Source organism: Lontra canadensis, unplaced genomic scaffold, assembly GCF_010015895.1.
Source record: "Lontra canadensis isolate GAN:19392208 unplaced genomic scaffold, GSC_riverotter_1.0 scaffold105, whole genome shotgun sequence".
NCBI classification, from domain to species: domain Eukaryota; kingdom Metazoa; phylum Chordata; class Mammalia; order Carnivora; family Mustelidae; genus Lontra; species Lontra canadensis.
Window position 1 is genome coordinate 4,834,151 of NW_022631099.1, and position 20,165 is coordinate 4,854,315.

Below are 20,165 nucleotides of genomic sequence, written 5' to 3' on the forward strand. Positions count from 1 at the left end.
GTACCTTTTTATCCAGGTCCCCCTCGCCAAGGTGACCCACAGTTTGAACCAAAGGAAAGCACAGGCATGTCCTCCTATCAACAAGGACGGCGGTGTCCTTGGAGGCCAGAGACACAACAGACACCAAAATGCGGGCGCTGGCCAGCGAACAGAGGGCAGCTGTCTGTACCTGAAACAGCTGCTTGTTGTGTGTCCTGTAGATAAAACATCTGGGAAACCGAGGACCTTGGTTTCCATCCAGATGTTCTTTAGACACAGGCCATTACATGAAATCATTAGTTGCTGTTGGCAACACGCCCAGGAGTTCCGAAATCAGGCAGATTCCCTATGGGACTTTCTGTAAAGAGTTGGAGGGGTGTTTCCATGAACATGAATTACGGAGCACTGGAAAGGTTTTTGTCCTTAGCCAATGGAAAGAACTAGGATGAAAACCACCTGGAACCTTCCACGTTCATCACTAGATGTGCTGGTAGACCCAGAACCTCCTTTTGGACAAGGATCTGGCTAATCCAGTTCTCAAAGAGCATCTAGTCCAACCCTCCATTATAGGAATAGGAAAAGACTTGCCCAAAGTCAAAGCAGGTTCATGGCACCGCAGGAATCCAACCACAAAGGCTTCTCTGCCCTAGCCTGACTTTGCACATACCTGGCCAGCCACTCCCCATTACTCCTGATGTGGTTTCAGGATCAGGAGGTGCCTGGGGGCTACATTGCTTATGTCTTCACTCTGTGTCTAGAAATGGGGGCGGCCGCAGTGGAACCTTCTGTGCCATCTGCAGCGTATGTGAGATGATCCAGCAGCAAAACATCATCGACGTGTTCCACATCGTAAAAACACTGCGGAACAACAAATCCAACATGGTGGAGACCCTGGTGAGTGTCCCAGGAGGCGTCTCCCCCAGTGGGGGAGAAGGGGGTGGCTCTCTGAGAGCCTCAGATAATACAAACCAGCAGCTGGCTGCTTGCTGGGTCCTGATGGGCCACAGCCTCTGCAAACTGTTACTTCCTGCCTGCCTGGCAGCCCAAGTATACATCCTGATACACTAATCCTGGGGATTAGGGATTCTAGCTTAAGGAGAGTGTGAATTCTGTTTTCAAGTCGGTCCAATCCTGTTCTAATTAGCGTATGTGACTTGAACAGAGGTGTAAGCACGGAGCTCAAACGCTGCGCAGAAAGGGATGGAGAGCGTGTGGGCCAGCGGAGCCCAGATCCTCAGGCCCGCTGCACAGACCATACACAAGGAGCTGTGCCCTAAGATTCTTAACCTACTCGAAGCATGGTCCTACCCAAACTCCGGCCCACAGACGGGCAGCGTCAGCCTCACCTAGGCTCTTGTTAGAAATGCAGGATCCCAACCCAGTCCGGATTTACTCAGTCAGAGTCTGCATTTTAGAAAGACTCCTGGGTCCTTCATAGGCACCTTATGGTCTGAGAGGCACCTGAGTCCAGAATGGTGACAAGGAAGGGAATGACCCACTGGGCATCTGGGAAGGCGTGGGTGTAAGGCACCAGGCAGAACTTGGGGAGGTTCAGATAGGGATAATTACATGGACAATTTTGCGATGACTGTTAATAGGGCTGTAGCTAAAGTTTTCTCCAAAATCTGTGTCTCTAACCTAAATGCCTTTCCTTTTCATCTCTCTCTCTTTCCTCCTCTGCTCCCTCTGCCTCTCCCCCTCTCAGGAACAGTATAAATTTGTATACGAGGCAGCACTGGAATATTTAAGCTCCTTTTAGCCCAATGGGATGGGGAGCCTGCCGGAGCCCAGAGGCTGCAGCAGCCACGCCCCCTTTTCTGTGAATGGCAGTGACTGGGCTCAGGGCCTAAGACGCAGCACCCTGCCCAACTCCAAGGAGAATGCTGGTTGTCCTGTGCCCCGTGGTGGGCTCTGCACCTTCCGAGGGGTCTCCTGTAGCTGTGGGAGGTACTGCTCTGAAAGGCCCAGGCTCCCCTTCCACACTCAACCAGCTGAGGCCACGAGCCCATGCAGAAGTGCGCCCATGGCAAGGCCCCGTATTTTCCCGTTCCCAGACCTCCTGCTTTTGCTCTTTTCAAGTTTGTGAATCTCCTGGCAAGCCAACTATGTGAGTGTTGGGGAGCGAGAGCCTCAGCAGCACCTCCCTGCCCTCCTTGTCCCTGGGGGTAGAGGGGCTGTGTGTTCTACTCCTCCATGCTGTCGCAGAAATGACTGGGCTCTTGGGGTGTGGGGGGGTCCCCTGCTCTGCTGCCCTTGTAGTGTCCTTCAGGGATCTCTGGAACTGGGCACCTGCCAGTCTGGATCAGTGTAAAACTCGGGATGCTCCTGAGACCACAGTGGAAGCCCCCATTCTCACACCTAACCTGCATGGGGCTTGGCCCAATACCATTCTGTATCCCACGGCTAGCCCAGGCCTTGACCTGTCATTCACTGGCCAGCCCACTGTGTCCACAGCCTTTGGTAAAGGTTCTTTTTGCTTTTTTGTAATCAGTGGGAAGGGGGAGCATGGGATTTTGCTATTCTTCTGTGTCCTCATTGTGAAAAGGAACTATCTCTCTGGGGCAGGGCTCTGGCTGACCTTGTGTCTTTTGGATGGTGGGTGATTTGATTATTTTCCAAAGCGTGTATGAAAAGAAACTTTCTTTGGGGGTGTGAAATCTTAGTCTGTTATGTCAAAATAAAAGGGGGAGGGAAGTTCAGATGTATAACTCTAAGACAAATCTCTCAGGCCTGTCATCTTTCCTGGCAATGTCCTTAAAAGATTCCCTCTCCCCCAACTCCCAGCCCAGAACAGCACTGCCATTGAGCAAGGGAGACAGGCTAATCTAAGGACAGTCTCTCCAGTTTCTGGGACAGATAGAATACCAGATTTGTGCATCATCTTGAATCTCCAAATTTGAACTCCCTAGCTGCCATCGTGAGAAAGGCCACGGTGGACCCAGGTGTCCTTTGGTTTAAAACAGGCCAAGGAGATCACACCACGGATCTAGGATCTTATCCAAAGTATGGGTGAGTCAGTGATGGGGAACCAGCATCTGCTAAGCACCTACTGTAGGCTTGGCACATTCCATATGACATTTCACGTGGTCTAGACCCCCTTGAGAGGACTACCAACCTGTCATCATCTCCACTTCACAATGGGGGAAACTGAGGCATCTCCGTCTGTGATGAAATTCTGGGTTCCCAAAAGGCAAACATTGGTGATAAGCCTTCTTCATACCGTTGTCTTCATCTTTCTCAGCAAAGCAGTTATTTTACAGAGGGGAAAATAAGGCTAGAAACTTCCAAGCAGAAAAGTCCACAGTGGAAATTGAATTCTTTCTTTCTGATGTGAGTTCTTCTGGGAAGCCCAGAATTTCAGATGTATTTCCCGGCTCCCCAGGAAAGCTAGTCGCTTCTCATTTCTCCGCCAGTGAAAGCAGCTGCCTGTTCCCTCTGGCTGTGAGGTCTGCTGGCCAGGGTCACGCTCTCTCCCTTGGTCTCTACTAGGGGCTCAAGCACAGTATCTGACTGCCTCAGGGTGGTCTGGGATCCAGGAAGCCCTGCTTGGAAGCTGGTCTAGCCCCAGAGAGGGGATGAGGAGCACAGAATTCAATAAGGCACAGTATTTGCACATAAGAGCCTACCATGTACTAGGGAGATTGTCGCCCAGTGCCAAGGTGGTAGAGCACACGAGTATTACAGGAACCTGGGAGCAAGACTCTGTCTGCCTGGGCTTCCTAGGGGAGATGGCAGGGTCTCAACAGGTAAGAGAAGGAAAGAAAGGAAACCAGTCCAAGGGATCAGGATGTACAGTGGCACAAAGGTGTCCTTGGGCTGGGGGCAGGGGGCAGGCAGTAGGGTGGGCCGTGAGCCCAGAGCGAGCACAGCACCGCAGGAGGGGTGGCAGATGAGCAGGGTCCGGGAGAAGAGAGCCTACCTGGAGTACAGACCAGCTGTGGGGGCCACAGGGAGCCAGCCAAGCCCCTGAGTGATGGGCTCGACTCAGTGTTAGAGAGACACTCTCTGGGCCCAGTGGGGCTGCCTCTCCTCCTTTCATCAGACACTGTGAAGACATTCCCTGAAGTGCGTGCTTTTCAATATCACATCTATGTGTCTGTCTGCTCATTATTTTGTTGCTGGAACAAAATACGCAATGGGTCATGAGACCCAGCTTCTGTGAGACACTCAGGGTCTCTGCTCTACCGTGGAGCAGGGTGGCCGGTCCAGGCCTCCAGACCCGTGAGGCTGGGACATGAAAGAAGCCTGCAGAAGCTGTTGCCTTTGGCCTGGGCTCCTGAGCTGTCTGGAAATCCAGGGACACCAGACTTCATCACGGAAGGGCTGTCACTTTGGAAGTTCAAAAGGAAGCATCTCAAAGGGAAGGAAGGCAAAGGAGCCCACCTCCCCACACACCCCCCAGCCGGGAACTCACTCTTCTCCCTTGCTAGGTCCCTTCCCTGGTAGGCTTGAGCAGGTCCCCCGGCTCCAGTCCACAGCTCCAGCCAGCCCTCGTGCCGCCTGCAAGGAATCAGTAGCAGAGCAAATCAGCCTGTCATCTGCTCTTTTCTCAGATCCTGGCTCATCCATGCAGAATGGGGGAGGGGAGCTAGCCAACACAAAGCCTCAGATTCATTCTGCTCCAGAAGGGGTGACAGAGCTGGCACATGGAAATGACACTGGCTTCTATCATTTCAAATGGTGAGAATCTAAAATGGGGACTTCAGGGAGAAGGGAAATCATAAAAACTCAGGCCATGGTGAGGTACCTGACCCAACCATGGCCGGCGATGGATCCTCCAGCTGAAACCCCCATTTCCTCAACACCCAGCCACTCTCCAAAGCAGGCAGGGTGGCAAATGGGTCTTGGGCCACTTTACAAGGGATGAAACTAAGGCTCATGACGGGGATATCTTCCCAAAGATTCCACATGGCATGCATGTGGCAGGGCCTGGATGAGATGGGGCAATGGTGCCCTGGAATTTGGACTTGATCCAGTCCTTGGGAAACAAGAGCAAACACCACCTCCCCCCAAGCTATCTTCCCACCCCAGTCCACTGAGAGGGTGGGCTGTCTTTCAGAAGGCGAGGAAAATCGTATCCGTGCTCTCTGAGCTTCTAGAACGGGAGCCAGCCTCTCGTCTCCAGGGAGCCCAAGAGCGCATCCCCACTTAGGACAGAGCCTCCTGGTCACCCAGTTATGGACCCTGTTCAGAGAGGTGAGGGACCCTCGCCAGTCTGCATTTGTTTGTGGCCTAGATGGCTTCAGGAAGAATCTTGGCTGTGCCTCCATGTGTGCCCTTTCACAACCATCCGGGCCTCTGGATGACCACAGCACACCCCACTTCGTGGGGACAGAGGGATCCAGTGGCTTTTCCCACTGGCCCTCCCTTTGCATGTGGCCTGAGCAACGGCCTGCCAAATGGCAGCCTTCCCACGGAACCAGGGGAGTTGAGTGTGTTGAGGACACTAACCAGCGAGCTCACTCAATTCTTCCTGCATCCCTACGAAGTGTTTGTGATTGTCCCCATTTTACAGATGAGGAAACGGAGGCTCAGAGAGGAGAAACCCATTGCCCACAGTTCCCCAGTTAAGTGACCAGGGGAGCCAGGAATTCAATTCCTTCTGACCTCAAAAACCATATTTTTCCACCATCGTGTCTCAGATTTTCCCACGGGTCTACCTGTAATGGCAAAGAGTAGAGTGGAACAGAAACCCAGTGGGTCTCGTAAAGCCCAAAGCAGACAAGCTTAAAATTCCTTCACAGTTTCTTGTTCTACTTTGACAATTCATGCAAGACTTGCATGCCACTCTAATTTACCTGATTTGTTTTAATAGGACTATTTTTTAAATGATGTGCCCTGGTCCTTCCAGTGATTTTGGTCCCCTCAACTCCCTCTGATAGACCCTAGGGAATCATATCCCAGTCAGAGAGGCGTGGTGTCTGGCCATACTGCTTCCTCCTGAGACCAGTTCCAGCCTCAGGCTCAAGACCAGCTCAGCTTTCCTTAGAAAGATGCTTTGGTGTGGGAGTACCATGACCTCACCGTTCATGGGTCGATCTCGACTCCAGTTTCTTCCAGTTTGATGCTGGAAGGAACCCACTGGCGTAGCCTGGAATGTTGAGGATGTGCCCATCTGAGCCCATAATACTCTAAAGGGAAAGGAGAAGATGTACACAGCCTTTCTGAGCAAATTTCTGAATGCTGGGGCTTCTAGAAGCTGATGCCCTTTGTCTAGGAGGAATCACATGGTTGCGAATAGGGGCAAATCTCAGGACATGCTTCACATGAGGGGCTGGGGTCTGGAAGGCTCCTCACTTTACTTCAATTACACGTACCTACTGGGTTCCTGCAACAGGCCAGGGCCCCAGAAGGGGTACTTCCAGGAAGCACAGGTTATCAAGGCCCAGTTCATCCCTTGACGAGGCAATCTTAAGTTCATATGTCAGCTTGGCCATTTCTTAGCTATACAAGTTTGGGCCAACCAATTAATGGAAAAAGATGTGAAAAAAGCAGCTTTGACCAGGTAGAAGGCATAGATTTGGAGAGCTTTGGGCAAGAAAACAGGAAGGCAAGGCCAAGAAGTTGGGACCCAACAGAAATGTTAAAGAATGCACACAGACTACAAGGCAAAGTGGTCACTTCTGTGGCCCGGCAAGATGGGGATGGGGAAGGCTGGCCAGGACCACTGGAAGCAAGGATGTTGCTGTAGAACAAGTCTCAGTATCCTGGAGAAAAGATGATAATTTTTCCTCTGACCAATCAAATCATATCTAATCATCATCTGTTCACCGTTGCTAAGCTAGCTCTTGTTGTATGTTCTCGTGAGGATCCACTTTCCTCTGCTCTGGTATGAATCCCCATTGTGTGCATGTAGGTATCAGTCTAGTCGGGCTGTTTCAGGCAGAAGTGAGGCTCTGGGGGGCATAGCCAGGTGCCCACCATGTCCTCTCAGCAGGAGATGACTGCCCTACCCAGACACAGAGACATCGAAGGAGACGCTAATTCTCCTACACCTCACTGCCGTAGAACAGAATGAAGAAAGCCACCCTCCTTGAGTCTGTACCTGGCCACCCCTGGGCTAGACAGACGGGCCATCAGCACCCAGCTAAGTCAACAGGAATGCCATGGGAGACACAAACCAGTCCAAGAGTGAGAGGAGCAGGATGCTAACAGATTGTGCTGGGCCAGAGCTGTGGGGACCAACAGTCAACCCCAGCTGCAGGGCACACCAGAAGATGAGCCATGAGTCCCATGGATGGCCATTTCATCTCCAAGCCCTGACCTGCCTTCCCCATCATCCAACTAGTCTGAGCTGATGCAGCACCAAATCATAGCCCAATAAAACAGGAAAAAGACAAAGGGACTCCAACTAGAGGCGAGAGGAGATTCATCCTTGTTCCTATATTCCCATGCAAGGGTTCAAACTTGGGGGTTTTCCACGTCTACATAACTGAAAGTGATAAAATTTGTGGCACTGGTGTCACCTAGGAGGGATCTGCCTTTGAGGGCATATATAATCTGAGCAGCAGGGAGAGAAGTCCATGGCAAAGAGTGGAGGGGGCCATTGTACTCATTTCCTCTGATGCATATTTCAGGATATGACCAGCAGAAGGACAGCAGAGATGTCTAAGCCATATTAATGCACACAAGAAGACTTTCTTCTGGTTTGCTAGTAACCAGAGATAAACTTTTGCATACCACTGGCTGTGAAGCTAACCTGTAGAGACCAAGTCCACCTCTTGCATCCCTCCTGCCTTCAGAAGAGATGGGAATAGGTCATCAGAAGGGCCACATTCAACCCCATGAAATCCACTCATAAATTTTAGGTCCCCAAGAGGTGGAGTTAGCATCCACGGTGGTAGACAGCATGCCTGGCATCCTGGCTAAGAGCACTGGGGCTGATACAAGGGATGTGAGAGAGCTCAGGATTAGTCTTTAGGGAAGACCTTTTGGGGCTGGATCACCATGGATCACGGTGCTGCTCTGGGGGATGGAATTTGGACCCTGATCCTTGGTTGGTATATTCAGAGAATGAGAGTCTACGGGCAGTAGAGCACTGGACAGGAAGGTACTGGTGTGCAAGCCTGGAGTTCAGGGTAATTCATATAATTCATGGTTCCTTCGTGAGTGGAGCTCAGATTTGGGGGAGGAAGGGGAATGTGAAATAACCTGCCAACAGTGCACAACTGCGTCCCTGAAGGCATACTTCAGTAGGTTGGGCTTCTGGATACAAATGCATAGACGTCCTGTTGATGATCTGACAAGCTCTCAGTGCTCATCGTGCCCCTGCCCCTCCCACAGAAGATCAATGATGGAAGGTATTCCTTGGGTCAAAGCCCCAGGGCAGTCTGGAGGCTCAGAGGGCCAAGCAGTGTCATCCCAGGTCAAATCAGACTTCCAAAGGGTCAGGCAGAATGCTAATGCCCATATGCCTAGAGGTCATTGGACAAATTCAAGCATGGTTTGCTTGTCCCTGGTTACTCTTTTGAGTGGAACTAGGATCAATGCATAAAGCTTGATGATTGTAAGGAAGAACTTGCTGTGTGCCAGAGAGGATGAGCTGCCCATCTCAGCAGTGGCCCAGCAGAGGCCAGACTTTAAAGGGAAGAAAGAGCATTGCTGAAATGACCTTGAACTCTCCTCCACCCTAGATGGGTGATTTGTTTGGAGATGGGACTGTATTTGAACTCCATCATTCCTATAGAGCACAAAGCCAAGGTTGTGCTTGGTCTGTGTGGGTTGAAATCCCCTACTCTCCTGCCCAACCAAGTCTTCCGACCATGCAAGCCAAGACACTGCTCTGGCCCCCTATCCAGCCTTCATCCAGGCTAGTTATCACCAAGAATTCCAGAAAGAACAGCTACTTTGCCATAGACCAAACGCCCACTGAGATCTGGGATGAGACCAACCCCAGGTCAGGCCCACTGGCCATCAGGGATAGCCAGAACTAGTAAAGGTTCAAGCAGGACCCAGAGCAGGGCTTTGCTTACCACACACAGTATCTGCAGAGGTCACTTCTCCCCACTCCCCAGTCGAGGCCTCTTGGAGCAGACTTCAAAGGCAAAAAGCACAGGGACTCTATTGGCATGTAATTATACTCATCCCCAGGGCATCCGTTTCCTTGCCAGGGGGATCCTGGGCTAGCCCAGGTGAATCCAGGCTACACCATGTTGGCAGTCAGACTCAAAAGCACTTTTCTACCCCTCTGTTTTCACCCGACATCAAACTAGCCAACAAAAGGCAAAGAGTCAGGGCTTCTAACGTCGCCTTGGCTACTGGACACCATCATCGCCCTCTGAGGGCCCTCATGGGGTTCCCACTCGACTCTAGGGAGACTGACATCATCACATCCACTGGGCATATGATACTGCATGAGACCAAAGTCTCCACACTGTTTGCAGCCTTCTCCGTGAATCCCAATGGCCTGCGCTTGTACAGTTTGGGTGTTTGATAGATAAAGCACGTATGAGAAGAGAAAACACAATAAATCAACTTTAAAAAAAAAAAAAAAGCCAGCACTGTGCTGTCTATGTTCTTTTTTTGTTTTGTTTTGTTTTCTTTTTCCTTTCCAGTTCTAGCTTAAAAAAGCAGAAGGTAAATAATGTCAGGTCAATGAATATCAGATATATTTTTTGACTGTACATTGCAGTGACGTGTAATCTTTTTACACCGGCAAGTCCATCTTATTTATTCTTGTAAATGTTCCCTGACAATGTTTGTAATATGGCTGTGTTGAAAATCTATACAATAAACCTGTGACCCTGAGATTCATGTTTTCCTAAGATACTCGCACTGGTGTCTTCCTGGGGTTGGATGGGGGTGTGGGGAAGAGAAGTGGAAGGAAGAGGAGGAGAAAAACGTAGGGTTTCTTCATGTTCATTTAATCCTCAAGTCTACAATGCAGGAATTGTGGATTAGCCCCCCCCACCTTTTTTTTTTGCAGGTGAGAAAGCTGGAGGTTCATAAATGTTAAGGGATTTTCCATGATTATATACGGAGCTAGTAAAAGGGTTGATCCTAAAAGTTTTCCCCCAAGTCAGTCCATAGAGCAATGGTACCAGATTGACTCAGGAAGTTTATGAACAAGTTTTTAAGCTCCTCCAAAGTCACAGTTTCAAGATCTGCACAGTAACAAACTCCCTGGATACAGAAGTTACAGCTGCAGAATATACCAGCCCCAAAATTTAATGACAAAACAATGGTCGTTTATGGTGGGCAGCTGGGCGCTGACTGACCTAGGCCCAGCTCAACTTATCTCAGCCGGCCCACCCAGGTATCAGGCTCTATTCTGGGCCTAGCTTGCCTGAACAACTCGACTAGGGCAGGTCTGCTCCATGGAGCTCCTCTCCTCCCCTGGGGACAACAAGCTAGCTCATGGTGATAGCAGAAGCATAACAAAGTCCAATCCCATAAGTTGCTTTGAGACTTGTCTGCAACATCCCACTGGAGAAAGCTGGTTCCATAGCATCAAGGGGCCTGGAAACATACTGTACCTCTTGACGTAGAACCTGCTCTTCAGTGTTCCAGTAAATGGTGGCATGAGGTGCCACACCCACGGTGCCAGGCGTACACTTGAACCCTCTCATCTCAGAGTGTGGTCTGTAGATCACCTCCATCAGCTCATGGGAGAAACTTCGAAACATGCCAAGTCTGATTCAGTTGGGGCAGGATGGGTCCCAGAAGTCTGCGTACTTAACAGGTGCCCCAGGTGACTGTAACAGGTGCTGAAGTTGGGCCGGCACCATTCCAGATGCCGTGGCTGTTAGAGAGGGCCCAAGCATTGCAAGGAGACAAATCCCTCCCCAAACTAGGGTGCCAGGCAGCCAGTCTCGGAGCTGGATGCAAAGCTCTCTCTGGGGAAGCAAAATAGCTACAACTAGTTCGTTGGATTTGACTGGTTCCCAAGGGTTGTGTGCATAGCCAGAGACAAGCCTGAGCCCCAGGGCCTGAGCCAGGGCTCCCTCGTTCTCATTCAGCCTTCGGAACCCTGGCAGGGTTCTTCAACCTAAGGAATCAACATGTGGTGCCCCCCAGCCCCCACCCCCTTCCCAAGCCACAGAGCCTGGAGAACAGGTACTTCCCAGCTTGGGTCCTGAGTGGGGAACCTGGTGGCCAGCCAGCTTGTAATCCTTGTCCCCTCGTCCTTCATCATGTTAATCTCACTTATTCTGCCTGCTATATATTCTTTTGCCACAAATGTAGTAGTCAACAGTGAGAAAATAAGAAAGAAGGAAAAATCTCATGTTATCTCCTAATAACAAAAATACTTCGGTTGCATATCATTGCCCCCCCATGGAAATCTCTTTTTAAGAGTTATTCTAAAAATAGCATATGTTCATTTGAAAGAACTCAATACAAAATTGTGACATAAGGTGAAAGTCACCACTTCTCAAGGTGCCTTATTAATATTTTCATGCTTTTCCAGACCTTTCTGCACATATGTAAACTTACATACATACATACACATGCTGATAGGCTTCCTTCCACCTAACATTACACTGTGGACATGCTTCTATATATGCTTACCACCATTTCCGTGGACCTCTACTAAAGTAGCTGTTAGAATTCTTGACCCCCTCCCAGTACTCCTGCAACCTGGGGGTAACCTGGTTTGAGTATGTCAAGACTCAGGTGCTCTCACAGTGATTTCTCTGACCTATCGTTAACAGGGAGGGATGCCAACCCCTGTGTGCTCCAACCTAGAGACTGGCCACAGTAACCAAAACCCTCTTTCCATAGCGATTAGCCACCCAGGTGGGGTCTGGACCTGCCTGGCCCTCCTTTCTGGCTGGACCTGGATTGTGGGTCCACATCAAACCTCAAAGCACCTCAGGTGGACTGATGGGTAGCTCTGGTTGGGCTTAATTAAGATCTTCCTCTAACCCAGGAGTTCAAGCTCTCCATGTGAACTCCGGGAGGACCTAGAAGCCCTCAGACCCTTAAGATATGACACGAGTTCATCAACACGCCATGCAAGAGGCAACGAGGGGAATTTGATTTCCTCTGACAGGGTCTAGGGCGTGCGGTAGAGATCTAACACCCACAGACAGATGACAATCACAAACCAATAACCAGAGACAAGAGCGTGGCAATAAACCCATGGAAACCAGGAGAAACTAAGGAGGATGTCAGTTTCCACAGTCCCTGGATTAGCCATTGGAACAAAATAAAACTAATTATTCCAGGTCATCCAGAGTGCATGGAAGGAGAGAGAAACAGAAAAACAGATGCATAGAGAAAATAAATGGAATGTACAAATGAATGACTGTATCGGTATATTAATAGCAATTATCTCTAATGCTAGAGAACATGAGTGATTTTTGCTCTTCATGTTCTCTATTTTCTAAGTATTATATTACTCTCATAACTTGAAAAACCCAATGACATAAGAAGGTGGGGAGAGCAGAACATAGGAAAATGAAAGCGGGATAGACACGATGATAGCCAGAATGGGACCATACCCAATGGCTTGCCATACATCTGGAGCAAGGGGTCCAAAAACGGTGCTGCCCAACCACCCCAGAAGGAGAACACAGTCCATTAACTTAATGTCCAAAAGGGAAAAATAAACCAGTTGCTCAGCATAAATAAAGTGTTCCTGCTACAGAGGCAAGAAGTTAATTTTTTTCCCATGAGTCCTCTTAATAAAAAGAACAGCTTAGCAGAATGCAACATTTCCCTCCCTGAAGGCTGATGGCCTCTTGCCATGGAATAACTTGGTGAAAGCTCTTTACTGGAGGACCAAATTGAAGGGGCCCCACTATAAAGTTCTCTGAAAGTCAGCTGGAGCCAGGTATAGGTATCAACACATTCTTTTGAATGACGAGGACCCTAACAGCTATACATGCCCAGAGAGAAGGTGGGTTCATCCCTCTTTGGGGTGACGTGGGGTGAGGCCAAGAAGCCATCTTCATCCCAAGTTCTGACCAGGGCTGACTCCATCTGATCCTACTTCCCTCTCAAATACCTACACATTCATAAAAGCTGGAAACTTGGCTGCCAAGCCACTGAGTGACTCTGGGGGGAGTTTCCTCTGATGATGAGGCACGAGGAGCTAGAAGGAGAATCATCGTTGGTGGTTGCTGCTGAATCCTGGTTTGCTGCCTAAACCAGGTGAGGGAGCCTCAGAGAAGATGAAGCAGTCCTTCCCCCCAGATGGTCTGCACTCACTCAGAAAATTGGCCAGTGGTCCATTTCTACCCCCTGGGAGATGAAATGACATTAATCAAAACCTCTTTGGGAGGAGGAATGGCAGGGAGAAGCTTGGCGTGCTAAGGATTTGTTGATTTCAGGCCCCCAATCTGTTCAGAGCAGCCCAGGCAGAGGCAGGGAGAGGAGAACATGCTGTCACCTGAATATGGACGAGGCAGGTAAAGCAGATGCCTACCGTGTCACTTCGAGCATCCTCAGCCCTACCTCCGATCCCCTCCGTGACTGTTGTGAGCAAGCAGCCTTCTGCTGACTCCACACAGGAGAAGCCACGGGGCGTCCACTCAGACCTGCTCTGCACCTTTTGCTCCTGCCGCCCAGCTTCTGATGTGTGCTCTCGGATGCCCACAGGAACCCACTTAGCAGTCCTGTGCATGCCCCCAGAAGCCTGGGGAGCTACCTGCCCACCCCCACCCCCACCTGCTGCTGCCAGGGGGCAAACCTTGACCAATAGGAGAGCGGACATGTAAACAAACACTTTCTCCTTTCTTCCTTCTGAAGGCAATTCTGAGCTCTATTTCATGACTTTTTACATGGTTTCAGAACAAGCAAACAGACCCTTGCAGGAGTAGCCAACTCCATTAACACAACCTTGTATTGCTTCTCCCTCCCTCTTCTTTGATTTACACCTCCTACTCTCGTTGCTGCTTGGAATCCTATCTCCAAATAAAACCTTATCCTAAGCTTAGCTTTGACGGGGCTACTAACTAGGAAACTGGGCTAAGCTATGCGCAACACCCCACCCTCCAGCTGCTAATCTGAAATGGGACCCTGCCAACACACACAGAAGGCTCCCAGCTGTCCACTTCAGCTTTTAATGCAGGGACAAAAATGGACTTGGGTAAAGTGATTCATATGCGAGAATCTATAGTCCTCTCCTAGATTTATCCTATGTGTCATGTTAATTTGCTACTCAGATTTGCCTTCCCATATTTCTGCTGAAAATAGTAAGCCTGCCCAACAGCAAGAAGGACCAGAAGTGGCCCCACGGGAGCCCTACTGTGAGCAGAAGCACAATGGGGTGAGTTGGCCGGTAGAGTGGGGGAATGTCTGCCCATAGAACCGGGAACATGCAGCAACATTTCCTTCCAGCCTGCCCTTGACAGGACGTGGTTCCTGACAAACCACATAGACAGCTAGTTCCTAATGGGGGAAATGGTGCCAGGCAAAGGTAGGGAGAAGGGGTGTCCAGCCAACATTAAACACAGACACAAGCCTCTTCAGGGCTGATAAAGCTTGTATCGTGAGAGCCCCAGCTCTGGCTAACCCCCCGGTCCTCACGGTATGTCCGATTTCTCAACTGTCAGAGAGAAATAACCAAGTCCCACCTCCTTGCCCTCCCCTCTTCTCCCCCTGCCATGTTTTCTGGCAGCTCCCAACTCTGAGCACACTCAGAACTCCACTTACAAGGATGAACAAACAGGAAAACATCACCAGACACATGAAAAGATGCTGGAGTTCAAAGCCAAGGTTCACTTTGAGAAATCAGAGAAAGTGTCTGCCCATGAAATCAAGGTTCTTGCCAGGGAAAGGAAGACATTGTACAATGAATACAAATGCAGAAAAACACTAGATTTCATGACTGAGTCCAAGAAATTTTTTGTTATTGTATCCAACAAAACAAATGGCTGACAGTGTTCACCAAAATAAAACACAAATATTCAAAATCAGGAAAATAGAAAAGGGATATTATAGTGAAAAGGGAAATTATACAACATTATAAAAGGGTATTATGAACAACCCTGGAGAGTAATTTTAAAATCTTGATAAAGTAGATCATTTTGGAAAAGTATGAATGTTACCAAAATTGGCTCAAGAAATAGAAAAGCTGAGTTGACCAGTCGTCAGAAAAAAATATTTATATTGTTAATTTTTCCCTCAAAGATATAAGAACAGACAGTTTTATGAGTGCACTTGGTCAAACTTTCGAACAAAAATATAATTCTTATGTTGTATGTCCTATTCTAGAACAATGGAAATGAGGGGAAGCTTCCCAACTTATATTATGAATATTATGAAGTTAAAATGGCATAGATACCAAATCTGAAAAGGTACACATACACACATGCCTAAAACTTTTAGACCAGTCACATTTATAAATGCAAAGATTTTCCCCAAATTGTATTATATTTAGCTGCTTTTTAAAAATAATATACCATGTCCAAGTGGTCTATATGTCAGGAATCCAAGAGTAATTCAATATTAGGAAGTCTACAGATAGAAGGAAAAAAACATATAATCATCTTAATACTGAAGAAGTATTTGACAAAATTTAGTATCAATTTCTGATTAAATAGAAGTCTCAGTAAGCTAGAAATTATAAGACACTTTGTTAGCATAAGTATGCTAACTTATGCTAACAAAGTAATGAGTGGTAGGCATTACTAGAATTTACCCATATCTGCTGCTCCTTTCCACCCAGACATAAAGGAAGAGGACACCTTTTACCCTCCTTGAAATCAGTTGGGTTGTGTGACAAGTCCTAGCCAATCAGCTTGAGCAGAAATGATGTGTATCAATTCTATTCCAAAGTATCAAATTGCTGGGAAGAGACTCTACAACATTTTCTTCCCTGTCTTATCAGTCAAGGAGCGATCCTGTGATCCAGATGGTACAGCCACGGAAGGGAGGAACCCCCATCAGCCTGGATCACTGAATCACCACAAGGAGGACACTTGCTCCTGGGGGTTACCTGGACCTACAGAGATTTCTGGTACTTAGCCAATGAGTGTCTGGAGCTCTATATGACTACGGAATATCTAATATAAATAGTCAGTGTAGCCAATAATAGAGAAAAAGTAAGTGTATTTCTATTAAAATCATGAATGCCTACACTGTTGCTATTATCTAGTATTTGGCTGATGCCAATGGAGTGAATGCAATCAGACAAGAAAAAAGAGAGGTTACTACCAAGGTTACCATTACTGTACAAAAAATTCACCCAAAACAACCATTTTTATTGTGTTCATGATTTCTGGGTCAGGAATTCAGGGAGGGATCATCTGGCCAGTCCTTGCTTAGGATTTCTCCTATGGGTATAATCAGATGTCAGGGCTGTAGTCATCTTTAAGCCTTGACTGGGCAGGATGTTCTGAATGGCTCACAAACATGACTACTGTTGACACTGGCTGTTGGCTGGGAGATCAGTTGGGCTGTCAAATAAGGTATCTACAGGGGCCCTCTCTAGGATGGTGGTCTCAGGGTAGTCAGACTCATGACCTAGACCCTGCCTTCACCCAGAGGAGTGTCCCACAATTTCTGGTGGAAACTAAGTGATTTTTTTCTGTCCTCACCTTCAAAGTTATACCATATCACTTCTGTTGAATTCTACTGGTTGTGAGGCATGCACTGAGGTCAACCCTGATTCAAAGGAAGAGGACATCATCCTCTTTATTAAAGGAGTGTCAAATAATTTGCATACATGTTTTTAAATTGTCACGATTACTATGTAAGTGAAGGTTCAGAATTATCACAGCCAATGATGTATGCTTAGTAACCTCAAACTTATTAAGAATAATAAGGATATTCAGCAAAGGTACAACTTATAAGTATGCAGAATAAATGGTTTCCCTATTCATACTTGCAGAATGAAGTAATGAATTAATTCATTGATCTAGCATAAATTATATGTTAGGAAACATAATGAGAAAGAAATATTGTCTTCACAATAGCAGCACAAAGTATTAGAAATCTAGGAATCAGCTTTAAAAATGTGGAGGATTCCCATAAAGAAAACTACAGAGTCCTATCTCAAGACCTCAAAGAAGACGATAATAAATGAAGAGATACAGCAGAGGGAAAGAATAATTATACTTAAAATGCCAATTCTAGCAAAATTAAAAGAATAAATTTAATTCAATTTCAGTCAAAACCCAAATGAGTCCTTTAGTAGGTAGGTAACATGAAAAAAAAAAATCACATTAAAGTTTATCTGAAAAAAAAATTAACACACAAGAACAACCAATCTTTAAATGAGCTATGGTAATTGAAACTACATATTACCAGTTGCAGGAATACATCTAATCAATTCCTTGGGACTTCTTGTCATGCTAGATATTAGGAAGACAAGTTTCACATCTATTAAGATATAATTTGAATAAAAGTGGTTTGATATTATCAAGAATCCATGGATCAAAGGCAAGAGAAAATGAGAGGGAAAACCTCTCTGACAAAACACCAAAGCAAGTGTTTGTTGTCTTCCTTGTCTTTTGGGTTTAGTTCAGTTCAATGCATTTTACTGTATTCAGGACATCCATTTATGTTAATGTCGAAGGCCTAAAGTGTTTGCATTATTCCTTTGCTTAATTTTTAATTATACAAATAACACATAAGACATTTCCCTGGTAAAATAATGAGAACCTTACCAATGAAGTTAGGCCCTCTTTGGTCATCATCCCCAAGCCCCAGCCCCTCCCCAGTAGAAATGGAAAAGCCTTGATCCATCTTACTAACTCTGGTGCAATGTCTCCAGTCTACTGTGAGAGCAAATGGGTTCCCAGGCACTACTCTGAGGAAAAGAAGTGGCCCTACCTGGTTGAGAACACCTCACCTGAAAACAGAAGCAAACAGAGAGGGGCCAACATTAATATACTGACTCCTGGGCTGGGATGATGGGCAAAGCTTCCCCCAGGGTTTACACCACGTACCACAATTCAGCTCCAGCTGGTTGTGTGCAAAACAAGGGGTTGGGTGAGGAATTTTCCTTGGAGGTGAATACATCTGTCTCTTCAAGATTAGCCTTGGAGAGCAATCAGCCATCACTAATGGCTCCAAGTAAGGCCCCGAGGGACACCCAGACAGTTCTGGCAACCAGTTCCCCAGAGATAATGAATTCTGACCTGGGGTTGTGGAATGAGTGCAAGCTAAAAGATCCTCAGAGAGGCACCAGATGTCCAAATAGACTTTGGGTGCCTTCAGAGGGGAAATAAGCTAAGGCAAATCATGTCCTTCTTGTCAGAACCAGAAAGACAGTAGGTCCTGGTCACAAGAGCCAAAGAGAGCCACATGATATACGCAGAAAGGAAAAAGTTAGCTAATTTTCTGTTATCTATGCCCCTGGAGAAATATAATATCTGAAACCATGAATGTGACCACATGAATATTCTATATTCCAGACCTCTTGAAAAAAATTATTAAAACCTTTTAAAGCCAAAGGATCCAGATTTATGCCTTTATACTCCCAACCAAATAAGTCCAGAAGAAATGCCCTGTCTCTGAGGAGTGTACCCCAGACTGCTCACTGCATCTGAACAAGCAGGCCTTGTTACCTACAAAAGTCCTAAATCCCCAAGAAGCACTTCATCTAGAATCTTACAAGCCAGCTAACTGGTCCAAAGTCATGCACTGCTTGCCAGTTCCTGAAGCAGGTTAAGAAGTTATAGGTTTTTACACTGAAGTGAGGAGTATTGGAAAATCAGCCAACTAGAAAAAAATTCCCAGAAATGGTAGTGTAGGCCATAGGCAAGAGGAGGGCCTATGAGTTAATGTTCTCCATCAGGAAAAGAGAGGAGATGAGTGTGAGGGGAAGATGGCAGCAGAGTAGGAAGACCCTAGGCTTACCTCATGCCATGAATACAACTAGATAACTATCAAATCATCCTAAATACCTCAGAAATCAATCTGAGGACTAACAGAACAAACCCCACAACTAAAGGTAGAAAAGAGACCACATCAAAGGCAGAAAGTGCAGAGATGCAGGTTGGGAGAGAAATGGATCATAGCTGCTATAGTGGGGACGGAGCCACTGTCACAGAGAAGGGTAAGAGATGGACGAGCACACAGGAGAGCTCACAGGCAGAACAAATCCCCATAGCAATTGGCTTGGAAATTAAGAGGGCCTGAATTTCATGAGTTCTTGCAACCAGCAGAGCTTAAAGCCTGGAGTTTTAAAGGTCAGTAGGCTTGGCTGAGAAAGAGCCCAGAGGCACTGTGCTACTCTTGGAGAGAAGGTAGGCAAACAACCCACAACACACAGCCAGTAAATAACACTCTGAAGACCACCTGGGGTACAGAGTGAGAGGTTAGTTGTTCATCTCAGAGCATGTCCCAAGAAGCAGCATTCATAGAGAGACCCCTTGAGGAATAAAGAAACTGGCTGGTGCCACTTTCCTCCACAGGCCCTCAGCATAAACACGGGGCCACTTGTGGGAACCAGCACAGTATGGACACTCACTACCTAACTAGCTTACACCATGCCCTACCCCACCGCACACTCTGGTGAACCTGCCCTTCCCAGTCACATTTGCATGTTCCAGTGCAATGGGCCCCCTCCCCAGAAGTCTGGTCTAAACCCCTGCCAAAACCACCTCTCCCTACTCGAGAGTTTTGCAAGGCCTTGGTTTGGTGGCAGCAGCAACAGGTCTCATTTCACAAGCAGATCAGAGCACACCCAGCTGAAATACACCACCTTCAGGTCAGGGACCAAACACTGCCCAAAATAGGCAGAAAAACTCTACAGACAACTGGCCTGAATGATAAAGCTGCCAGGACACAACAGCAGAGTGCATACAGCACACAGTGGAGACACTCCCAGAAGTGGCAGGAACTACAGGGGACAGGGGATGCTACACTGCATGGTACTACAGGACCTCTTCTTTAGAAGACTATTGGCCTCAGGAATAGGAGATATAGCTGACTTTCCTAACACAGAAGTAGACATAGAGAGTTAGACAATATGAAAAGACGGAAGAATTTGTCCCAAATGAAAGAAAAAGACAAGGCCACAGTCAGAGATCCAAGCAAACAAGTATAAGTAACATGTCTGATAGAGAATTTAAATCAATGATCATAAGGATACTCACTGGACTTGAAAAAATGGTGGAAGACATCAGTGAGACCATTAACACAGAGATAAGGAATAACAGCAGAGATAAAGGACTCAATAAACAAAATGAGAAACATGCCTGATGGAATGAATAGCAGGCTGGAAGAAGCAGAGGAACAAATCAGTGACCTAGAAGACAAAGTCATGGAAAGTAATAAGCTGAACAAGAGAG

General features: G+C 47.3%; 1 protein-coding gene across 14 annotated transcripts in view; it reads left to right on the forward strand.

The window, feature by feature from the left end:
* PTPRT (protein tyrosine phosphatase receptor type T) overlaps positions 1-2,188 on the forward strand; it is a 1,045,273-nt gene extending 1,043,085 nt beyond the window's left edge. For 5 of the 14 annotated variants that reach the window (XM_032838508.1, XM_032838515.1, XM_032838509.1 and 2 more), the window contains 2 exons: positions 738-873; positions 1,685-2,188. In XM_032838508.1, the coding sequence (XP_032694399.1) occupies positions 738-873; positions 1,685-1,738 (190 nt within the window). In that variant the 3' untranslated portion in view covers positions 1,739-2,188. The remainder of the gene's footprint in view (positions 1-737; positions 874-1,684) is intronic. The other 9 variants (XM_032838518.1, XM_032838514.1, XM_032838517.1 and 6 more) reach the window with 3 other exon arrangements.
* Positions 2,189-20,165: the final 17,977 nt, after the last annotated feature.